Source organism: Poecilia reticulata, chromosome 12, assembly GCF_904066995.2.
Source record: "Poecilia reticulata chromosome 12, P_reticulata-male-v2, whole genome shotgun sequence".
NCBI lineage: Eukaryota > Metazoa > Chordata > Actinopteri > Cyprinodontiformes > Poeciliidae > Poecilia > Poecilia reticulata.
The window spans coordinates 5,535,278-5,563,001 of NC_088841.1; the positions used below are offsets into that span (position 1 = coordinate 5,535,278).

General features: G+C 38.7%; 1 protein-coding gene and 1 long non-coding RNA gene across 5 annotated transcripts; both read right to left on the reverse strand.

The window, feature by feature from the left end:
• Positions 1 to 1,856: 1,856 nt before the first annotated feature.
• Positions 1,857 to 3,440, reverse strand: LOC145554282 (uncharacterized). Of its 3 annotated transcripts, none has more exons than XR_014090305.1 (3): positions 2,669 to 3,440; positions 2,138 to 2,490; positions 1,857 to 2,051 (listed from the first exon to the last, which is right to left on the reverse strand). It is a non-coding gene; the product is annotated as an uncharacterized LOC145554282 (long non-coding RNA). The 3 variants fall into 3 exon arrangements; XR_014090304.1 differs by having other exon boundaries at positions 2,138 to 2,243; positions 2,353 to 3,440; XR_014090303.1 differs by having other exon boundaries at positions 2,138 to 3,440.
• Positions 3,441 to 9,205: 5,765 nt separating this feature from the next.
• Positions 9,206 to 14,858, reverse strand: otpa (orthopedia homeobox a). Of its 2 annotated transcripts, none has more exons than XM_008423410.3 (3): positions 14,458 to 14,858; positions 13,528 to 13,949; positions 9,206 to 10,647 (listed from the first exon to the last, which is right to left on the reverse strand). In XM_008423410.3, the coding sequence occupies exons 1-3, from the start codon at positions 14,531 to 14,533 to the stop codon at positions 10,126 to 10,128; spliced, it is 1,020 nt and encodes a 339-aa protein (XP_008421632.1). In that variant the 5' UTR covers positions 14,534 to 14,858; the 3' UTR covers positions 9,206 to 10,125. The 2 variants fall into 2 exon arrangements, with proteins under 2 accessions (XP_008421632.1, XP_008421633.1); XM_008423411.3 differs by having other exon boundaries at positions 14,497 to 14,857.
• Positions 14,859 to 27,724: the final 12,866 nt, after the last annotated feature.

The window sequence follows — 27,724 nt, forward strand, 5'->3', positions numbered from 1 at the left end:
CACTTTTGCATCGTTATTTCAATACAAATCCACAACGTGTTTTTTTTTTAATTTAGAAAAGAAAGACTTGTGGTTGTTTTTATGTGTATAAATATGCAACATGGTTGTAGGCGTTGGCTCATAACGTCTCTCCTTCACCTTTGCTTTCATGGACAAATCTGCATGGATACACTAATCGTAATATTTTGCAGAGAAGCAAAGCAACTTATTACCAAGCATGTCATACTATTATTGATCATTTGCAACTCTAATTACAAATTCGTGAACCCTGATTTGTATTCATGGGTTCCACAAATGCGCAGAATTTTATCGCGACGTTCTCCTACTGGTGCGAACGTATTCGCGGTAAACACACCAGCATCTGTCTAACACAGACGCATAACCTCACATGCGGGAAAAAATTAATGGACTCCCATTCATAATCCTGATGGAGAGAGAGAGAGAGAGAGAGAGAGAGAGAGAGAGGAGAGAGAGAGAGAGAGAGAGAGAGAGGAGAGAGGAGAGGTTTATGACTGATTTCGTTTATTTGTGTAGAATAAGTAGGAGGTAAACATTGGCTCACGTCCGCGTTTCCTGCGACACACTCGCTGCACAGCATTGTGGGAGAATGATCCGCCGACGGCGGGGTCACTGATTGGCTGCCTCGTCGTCGTGTGACAATTACCCAATGAAAAACAGGTTACCCGTTTCCGCAAACTAATTAACCTGGCTGATAGTGAAGCTAATTATTACATTTTATATTATATTATTTCACATCTGTCGCCACGACTGCAAAAATCTCTGTCCCGTACCGAACATCCACTCTGTTAAGTTTTCCCCTGCTGCTAAAGCAATATGGGCCTTACTCACACAAACCTTTTCAGATTTGATCAAAGCTTTCTGATGGACGCCTCAAGACATGACCTTGTTGACCTTAAGCTATTGTTTTCTAACTATTCTGATGTTATGCTGAGAGTCATTTGACCCATTTGACTCCAAGCTTTAACCTTCTGGCTGCTGTTTTAATGGCTGCCCCAGGTGAAAAAAAGTATATTTTAGTATACTTCAAACATACTTAAATTTGTGAAAGTACACTTTAAGTATACTAAATATTAAGTGTACTACCTATAAGTATATCTGAAGTATACTATAAAGGATCAGTGTGTTCAGATCATGGATGGAAAGGTTTTAAGGTAGTTTGTCTCCTTAAGTCCACACTTAAAACAGCTTCATAGTTGATGCCAACATCAACTGATTCTATGACATTGCTGACTATTTTTTTCTACTTCTAACATAAACAGGCAAAGACGACACCCAGAAATGTTTTTCCACCCCAGGCATCCAGTCCCACCCAGGTGAAAAAAAAGTAGACTTTAGTATACTAAATTTTAACATACTTTAGTATACTTTTATCGATGTACTTAAATTGTACTATTTTGGAACAACTAATTTTGTGCTTAGTATACTTTAGTAGTATTTAAATAGTATTAAATTACAACTAATCGTATATTTTAGTATACTATACGTACTTTTTTGGAACAACTTCAAGTGTACTTAGCGTACTTAAAGTATACTTTTTAAATACCATATTTCAGAGCTTTATTATTATATTTTGATATAATTATTATATTTTGAGTGTAATAATTCTGTCTCAGAATTATATTAAAAATATATATTTAATATACTTCAAATATATTTTAAATATACTATTAATATATTAGTAATGTATTTAAATTACACTTAATTTGTATTTTTGATTTCCTGCTGTTGATAATAAACTACAATTTTAATTACTCGTGAAAGTCTTACATTGACAGTACTTACATTATTCTAGGCTACAATTACATGGAAAGATTAATTACACAAGATGCCCAAGGTAATTCAAATATTTTGTTTTATTACCGACATTTTAAAATTGTCCAATTTTACTCACAACTTTATGAACTTTACATAAATGATCAGTTTACACATCAAAAGTGAACACAATGAACATGAAAATTTCAGTGTGACAATAAAACATGACAGTGAGGATCAATGACAGAACATTCTCGTTCACTGCACCTTACAGGAACCTACAAAAAAGAACAATAGAGCAATTAAACAGAGAAAGTATTTGTATTTAAAGAGAAAGAAAATGGCAAATAAAAATAATACTTACAATTTTAAGACGTTGTGGACTCGCCATGTATGTGACATCATAAGAACTGATGATGATTGGGACCGGATGCCTGGGGTGGAAAATCATTTCTGGGTGTCGTCTTTGCCTGTTGATGTTAGAAGTAGAAAAAAAATAGTCAGCAATGTCATAGAATCAGTTGATGTTGGCATCAACTATGAAGCTGTTTTAAGTGTGGACTTAAGGAGACAAACTACCTTAAAATCTTTCCATCCATGATCTGAACACACTGATCCTTGCAGGGTGGTGAGGGGGGCTTGTGGTGCCCATTTCCAGCAGCCATCAGATGAGAGGCAGGGTTCACCCTGGACAGGTCACCAGTCCATCACAGGGCCCTGAAAGCCAACAACAAATTTAAAAAAATGAAAGATAAATGTTAGATTAACAAGAAGAGAAAAATTATTTCCAGTTACCTTTAAATCAAATCATGTTTATTAAGCACTTAGTGTTGGTAACACAGCAGTTTTTGTTGGTGAAAATGTAGCTAGCTCCTCATTGAAAAAACAAACTTACATCATGAAGACGATGTGAAGGTTCATCTTCAGAGCTGGTTGGTGATCTGGTGGAGTCAGATTCTTCTGAGACAGGAAAGCCTTTTGTTTTCTAACACCTGATTTCTCTGGCTTCCTCTTTAATCTTCATTTGCTTAGACTGCAAACATATGTTGAAGATAAAAACATTGATGAAGGAGTTAGAACAACCTCACAATATCAAAGTCTCTCTGTCTTATGGAGCTTAATTAAAACCAGGTTAGTTTATGAATTAAAGTATAAGTCGCAACAAACAGCCTCCACGCAGTTATAACATGAAGCTGAATGATTCTTATTGTAATAATCATACAAGTCACAATAAAATTGATAAAATAATTATTTATGAAACCAACGTAAGTTATATATCTTTACTGCACTGTTTATAATTAAATGAAGATAATTAATAAGCAAACTTACCACCAGCTAGCAATGTTTAGTAGTCTTCGTCCCTCTGGGCTCCTTTTGTGGCCCACATTTCATTTCCTTAGGCTGTTGTCCCGTTGTGTTGTCGTCTAACTTGGACTAGGACGTCACCAGCTTGAATTTACCAAAATTAGTAACTATTGTAAAGGCCTTCTCTACTTTTAAGGCAATATTATGCGAGTAAAAATGGCGAATTTGAACAGCGTCTGTTATCTTCCCTGCGTTCAAGTTTTTTCTTCTCTTTGTGGCGTTTTTTAAATAAATTAAAATGTGCAATACCGCCACCATCTGGTCTGGAGTGTGAACTGGAGCTAATGCCGTTGATTATAAGGTTTTACATCACACATCTGAAAATTGATTGGGTACTTTCTTAAAAATTACATCATGATTATCCTTTTTTTATTGTATGCAATTTTAATAAATAGCAAAAGATTATTAAGGCACTTAAAAATTCATACATATTAATTCATATTTTGTTCACTTAAAGTATACTTTTATTTAATATATTAAAAGTGTATTTTGGTACTTTTTTTTTCACCTGGGATGATTTCTTTGGATGTAATGATTGGTTTATTTCGCAAAACTGCGACGGAAACATGTTTTTTTTTTTTGTTTGTTTTTTTTTTCATCACGGGAGTCACATGATGAACAACCGGATATTACCACTGGCGCAAAAACACGAAGAAGAAGACGTCGACAGGAGTAGTCGGAGGATGGAACGCAAGAATTATTATTATTATTATTATTATTATTATTATTATTATTATTATTATTATTATTATTATTATTATTATCACGTTGTAACATGTGGAACCACCAGGGGTCGCTTCATCCACATCGTGAGCTCCCATAAAAGGGAAGCTGTCAGGCTGGTGGCCAATTGTCAATTTCCTCCGTGCTCGACCAGGTGTGTTGTTGGCCCACGCGTTTGTGATCAGGTTTGTTGTAAAGACAAAACTCTTTTAATTTGATTATACTAAGTCAGTGTTTGTGGTGTTTGCTCTACCTGGCGTGCGGTTGATACGCTACGGGTAGGCGTTTTATATATTGCGTGGTTTTTATTTCAAAGATTTAATAGGCGTTTGGTAATTTTTTTTTTTTTTGCAGTTGTCGCTGCACCCTGCTGTTCTTTTAGAGTTTGATTTTCTTTTTCCATTGTTTTCATTAATTTTATCTATTGTTTTTGCAAATACACATCCTCCTATTTTGTAATAAATATTGTCTCTTTTATACTGGTTGTTTTTATTGTGCTATAAGTTTCCGTAACAACGTGAAAAAAGTTATTCATGTGTGATTTTGTGCACCGTTGATTAGTGGGCGGGGCGAATGCCTTATAGTTGGGCGGGCCGCTGCAGGGTGCGGGCGTCTTTGTTTCTCCCACTGTTGCTACGGTTGGCGGCTACATGTCGGTTTGTGGGTTTGGTCGACTCGTCTGCCAAACCCAGACGAGTCGACTACCACTACCACTATCGTAAGTGGTAGTTTTGCTATCCGTGGCTGGGATCGTTGTTGGTTTTGGGTGCTACACCTACCGTGCGTTTCTGCAGCGTTGCTCTGAAGGCGTTGCCAGCTGGGGTTGCTGTGGCGTGCGGCTTCCGTCTGGTCCTCACCTGCTGACCCGCTTCCTCCCGGGTTAGGCTGTGTTTCCACCCCTGGGTAAGCTACCTGCTATTTAGTTTTTGATTTGTTATCTGGATCCACCGTTAATGGGTTTTTCTGTTTCAGGCAACTGATTGTGTTTGGAGCTGCAGCGCTTTGGACGCTCTGCTGTCTTGCCTTTTGTTTGGGCCGCTCTCAACTAAACCTGTTGCGGATTGAGCAGGCTGTGTGGGCGGGGCGTTAGTCCTCTGGCCCCATCGAAGGGCATTTGGAATCGGATGACAACGATTTGTTCCATTGTTTGAAGTGTTTTCTTTTACAGTTTTAATTTACTAATTTCTTTTCCATTGCATGATTTCTTTTTGTTTTTACTACTTTCTTTTGCATTGCATGTTTATTTATTTCATTTGGAATAATTGAACTTGTCTGTCCTTTTTCCTTTTGTTCCAGGGACAGAGTAGTGGGCCTGAAGCCTCGTTTTAAGAGAAATGTTATAAGAACATTGTCTAATAAAATATTGTGCACTGCCAAGTCTGTGTTCAGGTGCATCTTGTCACTTTTAAAAAAGATCTACACCTGCTGGTCACAATTTTAATTGCATTTCTTACTTAATGGAAACACCGGAATCGCAAAATTGTTGTTGTTTTTTTTCCCACGTTGGCAAAATATTATTTTTCTATTAATGGCTTCTTCCTCTCCGAGCGCCTTTCCACTTTCCAGACGATGTTTAGCGAATGTTTTGTGTGATTTAAGGTCAGACAGTCACGGGGGAAAAAATGCGTTTTCATACAGTGTGTGTAAATATGTGGATTCAACTGTTTGCTTTTAGATTGTGGAAGGAAACCAAGAAAACCATTGTGCATATTAACTGTATTTATGTTACGAGGCAAGTGGAATCAGTTGTAAACTGGCCAGTTTATGTCATTTCTAAAATATGCCGGGGTTACAAGCAGTGTTGTAGTACTTGGTCTTGGTCTCGAGACCTTTTTTTTTAAGTTGTCACTCACTGCGCTGAATTATTGTGCGAAGGTGTTGACTGACTCATCGCATATATGGGACAACGCTGTGTCCAAAAGTCTGCAATGTAGTAATGTGACATTCAGGAACGGTCCAATTCTTCTGAATGGCTCTTTACTTGGAAAATAGGACTGGAGTGCCACTGAGAGCCGTTCTTTGTTCTTGTAATGCTTTGCGAACACTGCAGTAGTAGCTATCATTTAATCATGTACATTAATATTGTTTTAATTGACAAATAAAACAAGAACGAAAGAGTACGCAGAGCATGCACATTGCTCTATGATCGTTTTCGTTCAAAGTGGCAGGTGTAATGTCTACCATGGGGTCGGACTACCTGGCTTCATGTAGCCAGAGAGGGGTGAGAACTGTCACTGAGCACCTTGTGCTTGGTTACTTTTTTGTTGCTCTTTGGTCAGTGTTTATAGTTGAGTTATTTACCGTCAGGACATTGCCTCAATTGTTATGCGTAATGGTGCAGACAGTGTTGGTTTCTGACTTGAGCAATATGGGCAAACACCCAGGGTGTTATCTTTTAGGGATGGCACGAGACTATCTCGGATTGTAGCACAATGATGGAAGCACTTCATTTTAATATTGGTAAAATTTATTAAGTATTAATATCTAGGTGTTTTTATGGGAATATGGATCTTTCAGATCAATTTGAGAAGCAATTTTGATCATATTTCACATTTTATCGTGTCATTTAGCGCAGGCCGCTGGTCTTTGTCTCTACGCTCTGGTCTTGTCTTGGTCTCGGGTTAGGTGGTCTTGACCACAACACAGTTACAAAGGACCAAACTCATCAAAAAATATGATAGATTTTCTAAAAATAGAGGAAGATCTCATATTTAGATCAAAAGTCACATTTACACCACGTGCTTATCAGCCAACAATCAAAAATGGCTGCACAACAAATATCAAGTCTTGCCAGAAATGTTCTTACTTTTACCCTATTTTCCCTACCCCATGTTTTCGTTGCCGTTTCTTCTTTTCAGAGTGTGACTCTGGTAACTTGCTGCTCCATTGTTGTCGTGGTGACATCTCAGTCAGACTCTGATGCTTTTGCATTGCGACATTTCCCATTGAACCGTTGAATCGTCCAGGTCGCACACTGTGACGTGTTCAAGTCCCGTAGGATTTTTTGAAATTTCACAGCTTGCGCCGTGTCTTTTGCACGTGGATGTTGTTATGGATGTAACCCTAATCCTGGAAATACAAAAAAAAATGCTTGATCAATGAATCTCGACAGTGACACCTTGGAATAATATTCTAATCTGTAGACTTTGTCTCTTTGTTTTATCATCACATTCATGTTGTTTTTTTTAGTTCATTTAATAACTTACAAAGAATTAATGTGATTTATTGAAGCATTTGCTGTTTATTTCATTCATTTTTTGCTCTTTGTGGTTATTTCCCCATCGTACTTCCTGACTGAGGTGCAACTAGTCAGAAATTCTGAGAAATTAGATTAAATTTGTTATTTAAAAGTGTTTCATTGTATGCACAAATAACTCATTCTTCAGACAATTGCTAATTATTTATGTTCATTAATGTTTAACATAAATTATCAGCTACTAACAAGGCACCATGTAGAAATGGTACCCATTGGTTATTTTTGTTTCGTAACTATATATGACCAGTTTTTACATATATGTTGTCAGATTTGTGACAAGGAGACACGCAAGACAAACAACCATGCACACGCAATTTTTTTTGGACTGTGGGAGTACCCAGAAAAGAACTCATACATGCATGGGGAGAACATGAAAACTCCATCGGATTTGAATGCAACACACACAAGCAGCAAAGCAACAGTGGCATTGTGTAGCCTTGTTTTATTTTAAGTATATGTGTGTGTGTCACAGCAATTACTTTTTAAGTAAATATTTCTATTGCCTATATCAAACCACAGCAATTGTTAGTAGCTGATATGTCAGTGCATACAGAAGCAGTCGTGGTAAATTAATTAGCCTGTCTTCATCTTGACAATTACATTATTTTTTAATTATCAAAAACACAAGGAGAAAAAGGCATCATAAAAGAGTAGCAAAATAAACACGCCCTCAGAGATTACACTGTCACAATAAACCTGTTCTTAGACTTTTTTATGCTGCGTTTGAAAGTCAAGTCAGATTTAGTTGTTGATTTTGGATAGAGAGCCTGTTGTGGATATTACCTCATATTAGAAAGGCTGTTATTTAATAGGTTCTATTAAATAAAAAGTGACACCTTTTACCCTACTGTGTTTGTTTGTAGCATTAGTGCTAACAAAGAAACCCCTGATTTTGCCACGGTTGCTTGAGGTCATGTTGAAAAAGAGTTTTGTCCAGCAACAACAGATATCACTCATAATCATCATCAACCTGCCAAAGTTATAAGATTTTGTTTTTCTCACCCATGAAGATGAGTCAGACTGAACATAGACAGAAACTAACACTTCAAATTCTGCATGATTGTAACATCTGTATGCCAAATACTAACAAAAATACCAAAAGGATCATCAATGTGACAGTGTGGTATGGACAATATGGCTCTCCACCCTGGGTGGCATAACCCCTGCGTGTCATATTAATGTTTGATAAAAAACCAAAAAAATAAGATTTTTGCTGCTTACTTTCTCATCTAGTCAACAAACAATTGTCCAAGCTTAAGCACTTAGAGAACAAACACAGCGACTCATTATAAAACAGGAAATCGTTTAATTCTAGTGACGTAACGAGACTCAAATTTAACTAAAGGACACAAATTCTCATCTGATGTGTACCGTGTCCAGCACAGAATGGTAGACTGACAACTGGGTTATCTTATGAACGGCATCAACTCATAGAACCGACAAAGAATTTGGACTTGAGAAAGTTTCATTGTTACAATGAGAATTTAATTTTAGTCCAGATTTATTTATATATATATAATTTTTTTTTTTTTTGGAGAGCAAAACCTGTTAGAAAGCTGAACCTTTAATTCTGAGTCAGACATCTGCAATCAGCTTGACTGTGGTTGTCAGGTAAAAATGTTTACTTGCCAACCTTTAAGTTCATCACTTTTCAGCAATATTTTTTCACAAAGATCATGAAAAAACAAAACCTGGACTGGTTGAGTAAATACATTTTAAAAAGTGGTTTGAATTTGACATATTTATTTAAGTGTCTCTTTTCTATTGGACATTAAAAAAAAGGCAGCATTCCGACGTACGTTCTGTAAATCTATGGGGAGGGATGGATGGATGTCAGGGGGTCCAGAAGGAGGATCTAACCCAGGGTCACATTCATGATAGAACCACCACTTAGCCAGTGACATCGAACTTTTCACCAGAAAACACAATGAAGATGAAAACATAAGATGCACATGAGGATGATCTTTATCATTTTTGCCTACATTTGATTAAAATTCCAAAGGAACCTCTGCTTTTTTTTTTTTTTTAACCATTTCCAACCCATTTTTGAGCTTCCATACTTCAAGAAACGAGGGTCCATCCATGATGTGACATTACTGAAAATGGTTTTTATTGGCTCATTTTACACTGAATTGATATAAACATGTCCATGAAACAAAAATGGTTCCAACATTTAAGAAAGGCATATTTGATCATAAGCACAGACAGAGTTCTGGAAACATAAGGTTATCACAAACCGACCAAATGGGAACAAGAGTGCTTTCCGCTACACAAAAACATCCTATAGAACAGGTTATAGTTACGTCAGCTTCCATGTCTTACTTTAGAGTATTCCGGCCTTCTTTTTTTTGTTACATTGTCTTTTCTTATCATTATTGTTATCATCACTATATTTTGCTTTTGACAGCACATGCAGTCAAGTTATCATCCAGGTTGTCCTGATTCCTGTTAGATTGAGATCATCTCTCTCTCTCCTGGTAGGCGATGAATTTCAGTTATCAGTCTTTGAAACCTCCAAGCAAGTTTTTATGTATTTTATCATTATTAATATTATTTTTATTTATTTTTGTTTATTTTATTTTTTATTTTTTTGCTTTGGCACTTCCAGTGTGAAACCCTTTGGCCCTTTTGGCGGCAGGAGGAAAAGTGAAATCTGCAACCTTGTTGTGCTCTGAAGCGTCTCCAGAATGTGCGTCCTCAGAAACAGTCACGGAGCGAGCGAGTGTCACCGAGAGCCAAATAAATACCGAACGAACCAATAAGTTAATTTAAATAGACAAATAAATAGACAGAGAGGCCACATGCGAAATCATAACTTATAGCTTTGACCGGAACCAGCCCTGTGGTTGATAAGAGGCCAGCAGGCCTGATGGAGAGAGTCTCTTCTCGGATTTGTGGAGGGGGGAAAAAAAGGAGCCAGGTGCCTGCAGATTCACAAGTATCCTGGGGTTTTCTTTGTTGTTTTGAATGCAAGAGAACTAAATGCAGAAAGAAAAATCTCTTCGGCACTAAGTGAAACTCATGGAGACTGTGTGCTCCAGCGCTTTGCGGCGCAGCGACGCGATGCTCGTCCCTCTCCAGACGTCACTGTCCGGGGAGCTACACAGCTGAGGCGAGCCGGTCACGTTGGTGGGGCCGGAGAGAGACGCCGGGACCATCCCGGGGAAAGTGGGCTGGTAGAGGTGCGACTGCAGCCCGGAGCCGTTGGACGACATGTTGGACAGACCCATGGAGTTGGGCGGCGGCCCCGCGCCGAGGCTGCACTGGGACAGGGACTGCGCCATGGCCTGCTGGCGGCCCAGGGAGGGCGGCAGCTGCAGCTGAGACACGCCGGGCATCCCCGCCGTGGCCCAGCGGGTGTCGTTGGCGTGGAAGGAGCAGAGGCTGTCGCCCATGGCCGCCGCCGCGGCCGCTGCCGACGGAAACTGGGGCAGGCCGTGGTGCGTGGGCAGCAGCGTCCCCGGCGCTCGGAACACGTTGGTGGTCTTCTTGCGCTTCTTCCACTTGGCGCGTCTGTTCTGGAACCAGACCTGCGGACAGACAGGCGACGGTGAGTCAGGCAGGAGGTGGCGCATTGACAGCTAGGGTTGCCATGACATCATTGTGTGATCATCACCGTAATACCGACAAGCAGCGATAAATCAGCCGGAATGGGAAACAGTGCTCCGGGTCAAATCGCCGATTCATACTCTTATATTATACTCAGGAGTGGCCATTTCATATCTCGATCTTTTCATATGAAAAATGGTCGATTATAACATTTGAGGTAAGAAAAAATAACTAACTCACCTCAAGTAAGGGCTGTGAGCCTATATGAGAATTAATTTTGTCATATATATATATATATATATATATATATATATATATATATATATATATATATTGTTTAGACTTGGCTAAACAATCCCTAATCGAACTAATTGCATGATTTTTACTTGCTTAACCGCGATTAATCGCGTTTTAATCGAAAACCATATATCAACAAAATAAACATCTTTTGTCTGTGATTAATTAATCACGAGTAATCGCACCTTAATTGAAAACATATATTGACAAAATAAGCAACACTCTTAATATAAACAATAAACAATACTCTTAATTCAAGTGTGTCAAGTATGAATAAATAGATATGTGAGCTCAATAGCAACAACAATATTTCTGTTGTAAATAAATGTAATATTTCAGCAGGAGAGAGTAGAAACATACATGACTGAATAATATAAACAGTTAAAAATATTTAAGCAAAACAACAGAAAACTAAACGGCAACAACTGGAGGGGTGTTCTTTTTTTCCCTACACAATATTTAATAGAATAAAATTTGCGCCTTAATTGTTATTTTGGACTTTCCATGGCGCGCGCGCTCGCCCCTAACAAAGACAATATTCCAGCAGAGATCAATAGTTTGCTCTGTATTCCCGGAGTCCTTGGGCTCCTGTAAGCGGCAGACGCGCCTGTGATTAATGTGGAGATTTGCTTGAGAAAGCGGGCCGCGGTAATAAGAACGGGACCATCTCGCTCCCGGCGAAGCCAGCCGTGAAATCCGGCCTGAAATGCATTACACTTTCGGCGTGGCAAAAAGAAAACGCAATCTCTCATTGGGTCTGAAAAGACAGAGTACTCTGCTGTCTGCGCGGCGCCGCGGCATTAAGACGTGCAGCGCGCTGACGGGCCCATCGCTAAAGGCGCGGTGCGCCGTCCTCCGCTCCCCCACTCTCTCTGAGCCGCATCATTTCACTAATTCTGATTTTATGCAAATACTCCAGACACCGAACGGGCCCATCCAATCATAATAATGATTATTAGAGGATTATTTCACATGGGAGCAGCTAAAGTGCAATTGCACTATGTGTCTTTTTCTTTCTTTCTCAATCAGGATTTTTGCAGAGTCGATGTTCGAATAAACCACGAAGACAAAATGCTGAGGGGGACAGAAAGGGGAGAGGGGGGAGAAGCAATAGACGGAGTGTGTAAGCAAATTATAGAAGAACTTTGAGCATGACATAAATTCAGAACAGTTGAAAGCTAATATGTGCTTGATCAGCGGCCATTAAATGAGTGTAATAAAGCTGCTATCAGCGTCCGGGTCCCAGTAGATCCATTACACGGGATGGGCAGGAAATGTAGGCCAATCTTAATTAGGCTGAATGAATGGCTGAGACGCCTCGTCACTGCAGCTTGGACTAAAAATACATAAATAAATACATAAATAAAACAAGGGTTTATATATTCTTCGGAAGCGCCAGTTTTGATATTGGTAACGACTGTCAAAAACAAATTGTCTGCATCATTTCTCAGCACACGTTCACAAGTCCATGAATTAAGTAAATGAATAAAACGCAAAGACCGACCCTGGTTCGTAAGTTTGTCATTATTTTATCATTATTGTTGATGCAAATGTTATTATAATTGATATTATTATTGTTGTTAATATGACCACATTGGAAATGATCAATATTATTATTACGGACTAAATCTGTGCAGCTGCAATAATCACTGCAACCAACCGCAGATGTTGTCATAATATATGACACAGCTATTAATCAAGATTGTGCATCCTGGCGAATATATATATATATATATATATATATATATATATATATATATATATATATATAAATTAGAATAGAGTATCATCGTAAATAACTTGTGCAGCCCCATCAGGCGCTGCAGGCATTATCCGCAAAAAATTATAATAAATAATAATAATATTAATAAAATAAAAATAAAAAAAAATTAAAAGCCCTAACTTTAGTTGAGTTGACACCAATAATCTTATTTTCTGTATTCATTTAATTTTTGTTCATTTATTTGTGTGAATTATAATAGTTAATTTTTTTTATCTACAGCGGCGCTTTTGTTTATTGATGCGTCTGTTTCCTTTGGGTTTTTGTTGTTGTTTCTTGCGTAAACATGAAATCCTTTTACGTATTTCCTGTTGTAAAGGAACACGGTGACATGTGGGACTAGAACCTCTCCGTGGGTGACTTTAGCTGATGTGAGATGATGATTGCATCACGAGTGGTAAAACGAATGAAAAGTATTTTCGTTTCGTTTTTTGCTGTTTTGTTTTGTCCTTTTTTGCTTTAAAATTCCCTCTATTACTTTTCTACAGTTACTTTCAGCAAAAAATAAATACAAAATGTAAAAAATCCGGAATGAAATGATTCCCTAAAGCTGAAGACTTACGAATACACTTTGGTTGAACCAAAGCTTGTGTTGTTTTTCGACGATATTTATTCTATTTTTGCTTTCCACCAATAAATACTGCTAAACAAATATGTATTAATATTCAGCACAACGCTTATTTTTGACTCTCTCCGTAAAATTGTTTAAAGCTTCATTTTTTATTTTTTTTTTTAAATGTACATGAGAAAATAAATAAATAAAAATGTTCCCATCGGGGCCCACCTGAACCCTCGACTCCGTGAGGCCGATCCGCAGAGCCAGCTCCTCCCGCATGAAGATGTCCGGGTAGTGCGTCTTAGCGAAGCTGCGCTCCAGCTCGTTGAGCTGCGCCGGGGTGAAGCGGGTCCGGTGCCGCTTCTGCTTCTGGCTCTGCTGCCCTCCGGACTGGTTCGGGTTGTTTCCGCCGCTGTTGTTCTGCTGCTGCTGCTGCTGCTGCTGCTTCTCCTGCTCCTTGTTGTTCACCTGCACCGGGTTGGAGCCGCCGCCGCCGCCACCGCTGATGTCGTCACCGGGGAGCATCGTGGCTCCTTCCACGCCGTCCGGACCGAGCTCTCCGGAGTGTCCCGGGTCAGGTCCGCCGCCCCCGAGCCTGCACTTCAGAGCTTCCCTGTGGCCCAGGAGCTCCACCGCGGCATCCTTCATCCCTGCACACCAACAACCAAGAGCAGGTGAGATTTTTATTTATGTATTTATTTTGTATTATTTATTTTTGCACCGATGAAAGCCCTGCGATAGAAGAAGAAAAAAAACAACAATCGTTAGAGGAAAAACTGAACATGCACAGAAATATGAAACATTACAAGAGAAAATGTTTGAATTATAATAAAAACTGATGCAATATATTTTACTTTTACAGAAAAATCTGAATCAAACGCATGCATTAAACCATCCAACACAAACAGAAGAATTAAGTAATACTATTTACCATGCACACTGCAATCTGCTCCTTAAATACTCTTTCTCTCAATTCGATCACACCGAGATCTTAGAAATTTGTTCAATCAAATTACAGCGTAATGTAATAATAATAATAATTACTTTTCCAATGAATTAGGCGAATTTAGCTCTGTTCGGGCACATTAAGACGTCATAAGGAGCAAATTGGACAAATTTTCTGAGCTTGATTTAAGATTAGAAGTTCCTCCAGCTTACAGTAGAGTTGGAGACCGGAGTTTGGTGACGATAACTCACCGAGGCGAGCATCCAGGAGGTCGGCGTGAGAAAGCATTGCGCACCGCTCCAGGGCGAAATGCTATTCCCACACACGAAAATAAATAAATAAATAAATAAAAAAATAAAATAAAAATAAAAAAAAAATCTCTATGACTTTAACCTATTTAAGAAAAATATATAGCCTAAATGAAAGCAAATTCGGTTTGTGGTTAAAAGGGAGGTTCGTTGCATTATAATGTAGTTTAGAGGAACGGGGAGGCGCTTAGCGGCGGAATGAACCCATGAGCTCCTCCAAACGAGAACCAATCAGAGCCGAAGCCCAAAGCATGTCAGCTTTAGCGCCAGACCCCGACTGCCCCCCCAAAACCCACTTCACTCCAACACCACCTTCCTCCATCCCCCTCCTCCTCCTCCTCCTCCTCCATCCTCTCGCTTCTCACAAGTTCATTCCTCCTCATTCCTGTAATTGGCTTTGATTTCTCCTCCAAATTACAGCCAATAAAATAACCTGATTTAATATCTGAAGTCGATGTTCGACCCGTTTGAGGAATGTTGGACCACAGCAACATTTGTTAAATTGCGCGTGATGTCGCTTTTTTATTTATTTATTTATTTATTTATTTATTTATTTATTTATTTATTTATTGTGGGCCACTGGAACAAGGTTCGGACTTATTCACTTGAAAGAGAGAGCCACGTGTTCGCCTCATGTAGTCAACAAAAACATGAGTTTAACCCGGCGAATGATAGTTGTTGTTCCGTGAATTCCAGCTCAAGCAATAAAAGATCAAATAAATAATATAAGCAACTGAATGCACTGTAAAACAGAAGGAATAACTTTTTTGAGGGTAAATATACACAATTAATCGAATTTCAACCACAACCAAATATTTATTTAATGCAAAAATAATTGTTTCATTTTAACACCAGTTCATTTATTTATTTAAACAAATCCCACCAAAACAATTTGATTAGAATTGAACTGCTGTCAGTTCACAGAGCACTGATAAAACAAATTTCACAATTTAACCCCCCCAAAATTTGTAAAAATCTCCATCTTATGTTATATTTGTATGAAGATTTCCAAGTAGGAATGATAGAAATTGAGACATGAATAAATTTGTCTAATTTTAACAAAAAAATTGACATGATAAACAGAAATTGCTTGCAAGTTTATAGACGTTAGCGTTAGCAAAAGCATTAGCACTGTGGCTAAAAATGCTAAAGCTGGACGCAAACAATACAACATTTTTATTGGAATTTAACTGCAGTCAGTTGCCTGCACCTATACACTCGTTCACAGCACTGATAAAACAAACTTCACAATTTAACTCACAAAATTAGTGTAAAGGTTTACACCAAGTTAGATTTAAATCAAAATGCTAAAGCTGGATGCAAGTAGGAGCGAAAGAAATTGACACAGAAATAAATTAGTCTAATTTTAACCAAAAATTGGGCAAAAAGTAAAATGAAATTGAGCGCTAGTGTTAATGCTAACATTAGCATTAGCACTGTAGCTAAAAAAAAGTTATGTCTGGATGCAGACTTACGGTTTTCTCCCAAGACAGACTTTTTCATCCACAGTTTTCATTACTGGCTGTATATTGGTGCAGGTGGTAGGACTGTCGCGTTACAGCAGGAGGGTTGTGGGTTCAAATCTTGGACTGAGATCTTTCTCCATGGAGTTTGCATTTTCTCCCAGTGCATGATTCCAAAAACATGTCGGTTAGGTTCTAAATTGTCCATAGCTCTCTGTGTGTGTGTGTGTGTGTGTGTGTGTGTGTGTGTGTGTGTGTGTGTGTGTGTGTGTGTGTGTGTGTGTGTGTGTGTGTGTGTGTTGTCCTGTGATGCACTTGGAGTCTGTCTCTCCTGACGGCTGCATGTGAGTGACAATATTTGTTGTCTTAGTCAATAACTCCAGTCAAATTTTAATAAAGATGTTTGTGTATCGTTTGTTACCAAACTTTCTAATATTGTTAGAATTTCACCATAATTGAACATTACTTTCGCAAACAATTTATTTAGCAGAATAAAAGCTTTATTTTATTTTTTAAATAGGTATTTAAAAGTCTCCAGAATTCCATTTCATTTATGCAAAAGATAGAAACTTTATATATGCTTAAAATATTCTGCATTTTTCATTCATTTTCATCAAATTTTTAGTCCGTAGTTTAATAGACACACAAATGACTGTGGTAGACCAATCAAGTGGACTTCCTGTCATTTTCTTGATATAAAACTCACAATGTTTTAAATAAATAAAGACAGAAAAATGAAGAAATTTCTAAGTGTTATTTGGTGTAACATGTAAAAGAATTGTGTTTGGACACGAGGGTTTAATATGAACAGATCTGTCAGTGGAGCCAAGACAAGTTTTCTGCTGCTCCAGGACTGGGTAGGACCTGGCTACACTATAAAACCGAATTTTGAAGGGTATGTGATATTACCCAATAAAAAATTTTCATTTAATGGTTTTGTTATTGCGTCATCTTATCAACTGTGGGAACAAACCTCGGCAATACATATTAAAGAAAATTTAACTTAAGAAGACAGAGAACCACTTGTTTTCTTGGTATTGTGTGGTGTCCAGCAGAGAATAAGTAAGCCCGTTATGTGTTGTAAATATGAATTGATGTAAATAAAAATAAAAGGCTATTTAAGTTAAAAAGTTTCCAAAATTAAAGTTTGTGTCCATCTTTGGCCATTAACGCTAAAATCAAATTAGCTAGCAAGCAAAGTTTTTTAGCTCTGAAGGAACTGTTACCAATAACAAGCACAACTTAGCTGTTGTCAAGGAGAAACATTATCACTATTTCAGTTGTTTTCTGCCGACATCACAAACCAATTCTGGTTTATTATTTAATTTTTTTTCGATTGAATGACAAACCAGATGAGCAAAACCATCAGAATAATTCATGTAAACTGAACTAACGGAGCTGAGTTATGACAGTTTAGAAAACTGCTTGTATTGTCTGATACTTCAGCTCTTAAACCAACAGTATATCATTTTAACTCAGAAATGTGAATAAAAACCTTGATTCAATTCTGACAGTTTTTTTTCAGTGCAGGTGGACGCCTCCTAACTGTATGTTTTTTAATTGTACAGTACTTTGGTCAGCCTTGATGATGATTTAAAAGTGCTTTTCAGATCGATTGTTATGATCAATATAACAATTGATGGACAAATTTGCATCTGACGTAAGCACTAATTTTTTTCCCCTTTTAGTCCCGTTTAATAATCTGTTCAAATTAACTCGTTTTATGTGCGCAAAAAAGCAAAAACAAACTTATTTTATGCTTCTAAATCAAATTGAACGTAATAATCCCAGTGGAATTTTTTTTTATGCAAGCACATATCTATAGATGTGGACAAAAAGAAAGTCAGACATGTTGTAGCCAGATGTCGGGAGCTTTCTTTCTTTCTTTCTTTCTTCTTTTTTTTTTTTTTTTTTTTTGAGAGAGCAGATTTATTTATTATGCGCCACAATGGAGGTGTCCGAGCGTGAAGCCCGGGTTCTTTTCTTTCTCCACCCGTCCAGGCTCCGGTTGCTGCTGCTGCTGCTGCTGCTCATCTTTTATTTGTCTGCAATCTGGTGGCGCTACATGGAAGGATGGACGCTATTTTTTTACGCTCATTTCTGCCTCTCTTTTTATATAAAGGAGCAAAAGAGAAGCAGCAAATTTGGACTTTTATGGGGTTTTTTGTTTGTTTGTTTTGTCTTCTTGTATCCAGGCTGTTATTTCCAGTCCGGTTTGCGTGGATGAACTCGTGCGTTTTTGCTATATTTATTTGGGCAAAGGAGCTGATTATAATCACCCTTATGCGCAAATTTAACCGCCCATTAAAAAAAAAAAAATATATATATATATATATATATATATATATATATATATATATATATATATATATATATATATATATATATATATATATATTTTATCCTAACAGCGACACCTGCGCACACTTCTCCTGACTCACTGTGCAACACGAGGGTAATTTAGGTCCTTCACGTTGCGCGATGATGGATTGCGCGCTTCGTTTTATGACGCTATACACTTGCGCCACGCTTTTATAGCTGTGCGCAAACGGCTGTGCGTGACTCCTCTCGGTGCGGCGGGTCTTATTTAACCCGGACAACCAGAGAGCGGATCATGGTGTCAGGAACAAAGATGCGTCTGCGGGACAAACAAACATCGCAATTAAAATAACATTCTGGGCCATTTAACGTAAAAGAGGATGTCAGACATTTTGTTTTGTTTTGATCAAATGATGCGGTTGGCATTTTGATTCTTTTGGATATAGCAAAAATGAAAAATTGCTTAATTTAGAGGGTTATTATTATTATTATTTTATTTTACCATTAATTTACTTTCGAAATTAATGGCAGCTTGATGAAGGTTGTGATTAAGGAAGGGAACAAGATTCTCTGCACACTTTTTTCTAATATTATCGGATAAACCAACAATCCTTGTCTTGACAAAGTTAACGCGGTGCGTCTCTGTGGGAAGTTTGAGTTTAGACTTTGGGGAGACTTTTACACAGCCAAAACAAACTGTTGGATAATAATAATAATAATAATAATAATAATAATAATAATAATAATAATAATAATAATAATAATAATAATTATCGTCTTCATATGGTAAGATTTAAAAGAGCTGAGTGGAAATTATTTAACTAAAATCCACTCAGAGGAATTCCAAGCAAATTTGAAAACGTCTCAAAATTAGACTTGTGGGAGGAACCCTTTTTATTAAATTTTTTAACCTAAGAGTTTCATTTATTCTTTTCACAAATAGCTCAGATGTATTGCAAATAAATTAGTTTTGAAATATTGTAGTTTATTCCAAGTTTAACCAGTCTTTAATTTTCAAGCTTCCTCTCAATCTGAGGTCTTTCAAAATAAGACAAAAATATGAAAAAGCTAGTTTGTTTTTTGTTCTCTCATTACCATCAAACTGTGTTCTTAAATACCTGCAGCCATATTTTCTGACAGATCACTTTTGTTTATTATTAATTTTTAATTAGATTTTTTTTGTTTTTCTTTGAGGGCTTGCGCCGTCCCTTGACAAGATGCCACCCTAGGCAGAGAGCCATATCACTTCTATCAACTAGCTGGAACTTAAATTCTTGGATCAACACAAACTCCATTAATTGAAAATCTTATGGCAGTTCTCAGTCCTTACTAATGTGATGTCCATAATCATAATACATAATACATAACACATTAGTCATATAGTTTTCTACTGGACAACACAACGGCCAAGAATGAAGATAAAAGTACATTTTATTTTCACCCAAATTAAAAAAGGGCAATCTAAAACAGCATCTGATGAGCCGGACATCATCACCAAGCCTTTTTTGTCTTTTTTTTTTCCCTTTGGCCGGGCTTGAACCCATGACCTTCTGGTTCCACAGACCAGAGCTGGTGCAGTTCCTGTTTCTCTCTCTCTCTCTTTGCAGTCTGTATTCACTCAATTAGAGATTTCTGAGGAGAAAAACAATCGATCTTCCATCTGCACCGTGCTCCCAGTTCAACAAATGAGATTCTTGTTTCATGCAGCTGATTTGGTGACAGTCTGGGGGATTATAGGAGGAATGAAGTTACCGTGGCGAGGAGGAGGAGGAGAGCAGCTGCCACAGGGCGCTGCTCCGAGCTGATGCGGGAAAAGTTTGACACTGACAGACTTAAAGGCGGAAAATGGGACAACCTCTGTTGTGGTAAAGTGACGGAAATGTACGGCTGCAGGCTTTTAGGTTCAGTGACAAAGGTCTCCTGTCTTGTGTGAGATATCAACAACTCTACTGGCTCCACATTATATATAAGATTTTATAGTTAAAACTGGTCAAATGTGCTTTTAAAAGATTACAAGTTTAAAAAAAATGTAGTCAAGCAGACTAGTTTGTAAATTAGTTGTTCAATAATAACTCAATTCTAACTATATGTTGGTAAAAAAAATTTATCCTACATCCACAATATTAGACATTAACTCAAGATGAACTGGTATTTTTATTTGTTGCATAATATGATTAGCAGAGGATAGCAAGGCTGATTGGTTATGGGACTGTAAATTAATTCAGGAAGTAAATAGAAATGTTGCATAGGAAATGATTGTTTGGAGCAAGTTTGAAAACAGTGTTGGGGCTGATGCTAATGGGAAACATGCTAGCAAGTGAAGCTTTGTATCTCATAATTACAAGATAAAAGGTTGTTTTTTTTCCCACCAGTGGCAGGAATACTTCTACAAAATGGTAGAATTTACATTTTTTCCATGACAACCAGTGTAGATTTGCTATTTGCCTCAGTTAAAAAGCTTCCCTTGGTAGCGTGAGCGTTGTTTCCAAGCTAGCTCATAATTTTAAGATACCGTCACATAAAATATGACATAGTTGGACTTCCATACAAAAAACCCCTATAAAAAGCACAATTTTAGTAAAGTCTTGTGCTTAAATAAGCCAGTTTTCATGTCGTTTCTCTTTAACATGGCAGTCACTGGCTTCATGGCGCCAAAGCCAAGGAGGAACAGAGCTTTGCTTATGACAGAGTTTATATACAACTGTTTGAAACTTTATTCTTATAAATGTAAATTGGACAGATGATTCTGGATTGATTAAAAAATATATTTTGCTCAGAAACTTTGCACTGTGCTTTTTCTCTCTCCGCAAGATGGATACCCCCAGTTGTGTTTGAACATTAAGTCCAAATTAAACTGAATAGTTGGAACTTAATTTGGGTAATTAAATATTTGGATGATCAAATTCAAAGTCTTGTTTTCTAGCATATAGTTTAATTATTAGCTTACAATTTCCTCTGGTGGTGGAGTGCTGTAAGCACAGGTTGATAAATTAACAGTATATCCCATTATTGAGAAGATATATGGCCTAATTCAATGAACACTGATTAGTTAATAATTAAATTGGAAATCTATATTAATGCTCAGAAGAGTAAGGAATAACTTAAAATATTTTTTAAAAACTGATTTTTTAAAAAGCAGTTTTTAAAATAAAATAAAAAATAAAAAACGTAACTTCTTACGGTGTTTACATCAATAATCGTAGTTAACCCGAATGTTGAGCTTTGACTCAACAATTTTTAAATATCTGATTTAAATATTTTAATACATTTAGTAACACTTTTCAGTCATGTTTCTATTGTGGTTTCGTGGTGGCTGCTCCATTCATTTATAGCATTTTTGCCAACTCTGGCTCTTTTTAGTTAATGCGAGCTGTCCACGTTAAATAATCGGATCAAAGTTTGGTTCCGTCAGCCTAAATTGGCCGGTTACCAAGAAACCTAAAAGCTGGATCTCAGAACATGTTCTCCCATCTGCTGCCTCCCCTCCCCTCCCCTCTCCTCCCACCAAACGGGACCTCCAGCCCTCGTGTTTCCAAGCTGCAGTCCGCCTTGCCCGGGGTCCCTCCTGGGTCACGCCAATCGCAGGTGGAGCGCCCCGCCGCCGCATCTCATGCCTCAATTAGCGCCGCTGCCCTCCTGCACGGACTCCGATTAGGCCGTGATTTATCCGAAAGAAATATAATTATACCTCCAAATAAAATAATCAGCATTGAAGAGCGATTTCCTTAACGAGACGGAGCGGGGTGGATGTCACGGAGTGGCGCCGCCTCATTAGGGCGGTAATGAGACTTTGGGGGTGATCCCGATAATTATCGAAATCTGCAAAATAAGGATTAAGTCAAATGTAACCTTAATTTGTCTGGCAATTGAGTTCAGTTATTAGTATGACTATTTAGGAAGGACTCACTCAGCGGTAATGTAAGGTGTCGTTATTTTTAGGCCATTTGAATAATAAATGGGAGCGCAGCAGGGACGTTTTGTCATTCACAAGTAACTGACAGGGTTTCCCAAAGTGCTCTTGTCTTTATTGTAGGCATCAAGACACAATCCAGTTCTGTGTGGTTAGCAGGAACATACATGCAATTAAATTCTTCCAAATGGTTAGCTAAGTGGATTAAAATAATACTAATAAAAAAGAAATGAAAAGCAATGTTAAAGTTGGGGGAAAAAAAATCTGAAAAAAAGAAGTCTATTAGAAACTTCACAGTGCATATTTGGGCTTCGATTTGTTAGAGGTCATTTTTCACCGTACTTTTTATTTATTCAGAAACAAAAAGGCTAAACATGAGAAAATAGCAATGCGAGACGACAGAAACTCGTCCCAGAGAAGGCAAAACATTCAAATTTATGAAAAGTCTCAAGAAAATGAAAAAAGGATTTTCGAAACGTAATGGACCGAAAGTGAGCATTTAATAATCGAAAACGCAGAAAAACCACCCTTCACTCCGCAGTGTTCACAAACAATATTTCGCTGTGTTCTTGTGGGATTTACACACAGGAGGAGTTGAACAAATGGAGGTGGGAGGCGTTAGAAGTAAACAGCAGAAACAATTACATCAAGAGCAAGAAACGTTGAGCGGATTCTGTTGGTCTCTGTGGTTCTGAACAAGGACTGGAGAAAAGGGAATGGACATTTAAGCCGGCGAGAATCCAGCGGCGAGAACAGAAAGCCGGCAGAAATTATCCTTCAAGCTTCACCGAGTCCAATACTTTCCTAGCTTCTTTGTACTCCTCTGATTCGACCAGATCCGCTTCTGATTCCTGCGCACACACACACAAAACACACACCAACAGGGTTATTGCGACCACTGCATTATTCCTGACTTCTATTAAAAACATATACTGAACTAAATGTTTGTCACCATCGTTAGGAAACTTGTTACTGGGAGCTAAAATTAGCAGAGCAGAAGTCGCCGAGAGGGACGTCGCGACCGCAAAGCCGCCGTTTAGTCGAGTGCGTTCCGAGTTCCTGCGGTGGTCGCCGCGGTGACAGCGCCGCTAATGAGCTGTGATGAGCGTGTGCACGTCTGCCTCGGGTGTAGAAGAGGGGAGGTTGGTGACTCACACCCTGGAGCCGCCCGGCTGCTGCGCCGCGCTAATTGTGCTGACCCTGAGCCGCGCATGCTTATGTTAGCTTCTCGCCATATCAACTTAAATCCCCGGGGGTTTGGCTGCGCTCTCTGCTTCCATTGTCGCAGCCGTCCACGAGTTCATTAATGCAACGTGTGCTTTCTGTTCATATCCAAAAGTTCACTTTGTTTAAAGCAGCGAAACGGTCGCTGAAGTTCGCTTTCCGGGCAGTTTGATGTATTTGAGAAGCCTTTTTAATCTCGGGGTGCACCGATTGGGAGTGGCCAATGTAATATTTTTTAAATGGCACATTTTCAAAAAAGCCGGACCTGCAGATTCCAATTTTGTCCCTTACAGATTTTTATGGTCTAAAATGTCACTAACTACAGCAAGGAAGTTGCTGAGTTGGCAACAGTGGGATGACTATTGTTAAATACAAACTTGCAGATGGATCTAAAGTAACTCTAAACAGGTGGGTTTTTAGTGCCGATGTAAAGGATCTCTGTTTCGACTGTTTTGCAATTTTCTGGCAGTTTGTTCCAGATTTGTGGCACATAGAAGTTGAATGCTACTTACTAGTAACTGAAGCAGGTCTGCGTGGGCTACACTGAGGCGACGGCGGCAGTCTGGCACCATCATTCTGGACTCCTGCAGCACCTCCATCTACACACACACACGCACGCGCACACACACACACACACACACACACACACACACACACACACACACACACACACACACACACACACACGGATCACATCAGTCACTTCCATCTCTGGTTATAAGACCTTTAGATCTGCTCAAACTGTCAATTTAATACAAGAATTTCTTAAAATTTCCCTCCAATGTCTCGGCCATTGATCTGAACAGCTAGGTACAGGCAGACTGATTGGCCGGGCTTTTGGAACATGGAGGGGAATGTGAATGTGAATGTGGATGGCTATAGCATCCACAGTGGACCTTGAGGCGAGGGTCGCACTGATCAGCGGAACTGCAATACAGTCGAGTGCCAACGTGGAGCCCCGTCCCATATAGTAGAAAAGAGCCAGCTGACGCCATCAGATACACTTCTTGACAGAAACTTCCTCGCCAACCCCGCTGCGGCGCCGCAAAGTCAAAAACACGCCGGACGAGTCGTCTAGGTGCGACAGGGTGAGGCGGGCGAGTGGAGCGACGCTGGAAAGAGAGGAAAGTCACGGTGCCCTCCCCGGTGCGGTGGAATGATCCCATCAGGACGGGATGAAGACGACACTTAAAAGCGTATTGATTCCATTAAAACATAAACCTCTAAGCCATCCTGCCTCACAAACCTCTCATCTTCAATAATCCATCTGGCCTCCCAATCCGCCCGTTTAACACCGACTGAGCCCGTCGCTCAAAACTGCCACCGAGTCAACAAACCCAACACAAACAGAATCTCACAAGCTCACCTTCGGTTTCTGAACCACTGTGGGTCCCGCGTTGAACAGATGGTTTCTTTACATTGTTTTAAAACAATAAAATTATGAAAACGGGTAAATCGCGCATGAAATGATACTTTTCTCACGAGTAAGATTTTATAATGACTGAATGTAACATTGTAATAACAGTATAAAATGCTATGAAATCAAAGTGGTATGACTGCAGTTTTCAAGCCGATCACTGATATTTAAAAAGCCTGATCTGCTGATCAGAGTAATTTTTTTGTCTGAAAAGTCGCTAAATGCGGCAACAAAGGAACTAAATCAACAGCAATACATAATAATTGAAAGCACATCATCAATATCGATTATAAGTCTGATAGAATATTCTAGAATTTCAATGAACTCCGATCCAGAACCGCATGGCATTGTTGGGGATGTAGGCAGAAGAAAGGCTTTCGCCACTCACCTTCTCCCAGCAAGCAAAACAAGGCTGCTGGCATCAACTCACTCATTCAGTCTTTGGTTACCTAGCAACAACCTGTTGAGTAACTTACACAGCAACAGTTTCAGGTTTCGCCACCATGCCTCATCACTGCCTAAACATGTTTTTAAAAGTCAGGGTGGAGTGAAAACAGGAAAAAACAGGAAAGGTCTCGTCACCAGTTCGGCAATATTTCAGATATTTAAACCAAATAAAACCCTAATCAATAACTATTAGGGTCAGAACTTTAGCAAGTTAATTTAAATGAATTACATAGATTTTAATGCGTTAAACATTTTAACACATTTAGTCACATTTTTTACATGCAAAAGTCCAGAGCCAGAGCCTTTGTATTGTGTTTCTAGTACGCTCGTAAATTTGACGTTTGAAGTTTCATCTGCAAACAACAATGGACGACGGAGCCGCTTCTCTTTGCCCAATGGGGATTTATTTGTCCTTCAAAAAACAATCTGATTGGACACTGGAAAAGACAAATAACGATTTAACATTTTAATCTAGTCCTGCCTGTAATAATTATTGATATCAACCAATATGAAACCCTTGTATCGTGTTACGCTGAAAACACAGCATGAGATTATATGGGCCTGTAAACCGTTCAATTACAAACATGTGTCAGCAATCATCAAACTACAATAACCCAACATGATCTAATCATGTCTGGATCAGTTTAGAAAAACTCTAATGACCCAACTTGTGGACTGATCTCATTACATACGCAAATAATCAACCAAAGGATGTGAAGTGTTAAAACCAGAGAACCAGTAAAAGTTGAAAACCTGTTTCTTGATGAGGAATTCATCCCCTCCCTCTGCTTTCAGGCATTCCACTTTCTCCTCTTGCTCCTTTGCTTCGTTTATGTAGGAGAGCTCCTCTTTGGCCAGCCTGGAGACGGACGAGAGCAGAGGAAAAGAAAAGAAAAAAAAGGACACGGTTTAAGGCAAAGACACCGTGTTGTTCCCGCAAACATCAAACACTCGAGACACCGGATAGACTGGACCATAAAAGGCAGGCTGTGATGGTCACTTTTTACAGACTGGGCCATTAATCTTCATGCACTTCCACTGACTGAGGGGACACAGTAGGATCATCTCCCTCAGGATACCAAGGTACACACCACGGTAACAAACTCCTCTCTGCTGCCAAAAGACCTGCTAACTTCACCCTTTGACTTCATAAAAAACATCCGAGCTTGGACAAGGGGTGGGCATTTATCGTATTGTTTATTGCGATAAGTTTCTTATTGTGATAACCATTCTGATTTATTAATGGCCTTTAAACCAGCCCAAATCTGTCGTATTGTTGGGATTGTTAGTTTCACTATTTTCTCCACCGTTTCATCAATGAGAGTAGAGGTGGGCATTTCTTGTATCGTTATCGTGATAAATGAGACTTCTGATTTATCGCCATCATTTTCACAATCTGTTTCACCAACCAAGTCTCAAATGACCTAGAAATAACTTAATTCTTGCACTCTCTCTACTTTTGATGGGCCACATTCTGGTAAGTCATTAATGAATAAGATCAAAAGCAGTGGTCCCAACAATGGCCCCTGTGGTTCCCCAGAATTGAGAAAAACTCAACTTAGTTAGCATCTGATAGTTGCTTTCCGAAAATCAATAAAGACAGCATCGACAACATCACCTGTACTTACCTTTCATTTCCTGTTTCCGTTTATTTAAATCAAATTCCAATTTTAAGGAAAATATTTTCATTTTAAATGAAAAACGTCAATCCTCTATCCGTTTCTTTTTCTGCATCAACCTTCCATAGTAACTGTATTGAACTATCCGTTTCACATCTGAACATTACTAGCTGACCCTTTTAATTCACCTTTACCACTCTCACCCACTCACTCCCACACACTACTACTCCTTCTTAGTGATTAATTGATCATCAATTCAATCCCTAATTTGGACCAAGTCAGCTGGTAAATGGGCCTCCTCTCATTGATTGGTAGTGAAAACGGGCTTGAGTACATTGATAAATTTTGATTATTTATCAATTACGGGCCAAATGGAACTAAATCTATTAAACAGATTCAGAGCCTGATTGGCATAATAGAGTTTGAAAATATCGCTATTGGTAATGATTTCCATCTAATTGTCTTTTTCCGGCTGCGGCCGCTCGTCGGAGTGACAACACAAATTTCATTTTTCATAACATCAGCTGAGTGTAAGTGAGTAATCCTTCATTAGTCAGTCACATTACTGGGGAGCCTTGCCTCCGTGTTGTGCCGCTCCTCGCCTAACCAAGGAAGCCAACAGCACTCTGTCATATTTTACATCAATTACCCCTTATCGTAATGCGCTTCCATCAAGAAGCTTTTAAACAGGCACCATATGTAACGCCGCCTCCTGTCTTCCGCCCTCGCCTTCTTGACGCACGGTGAGTGATGTCGTCTGCTCGGAGAGGAG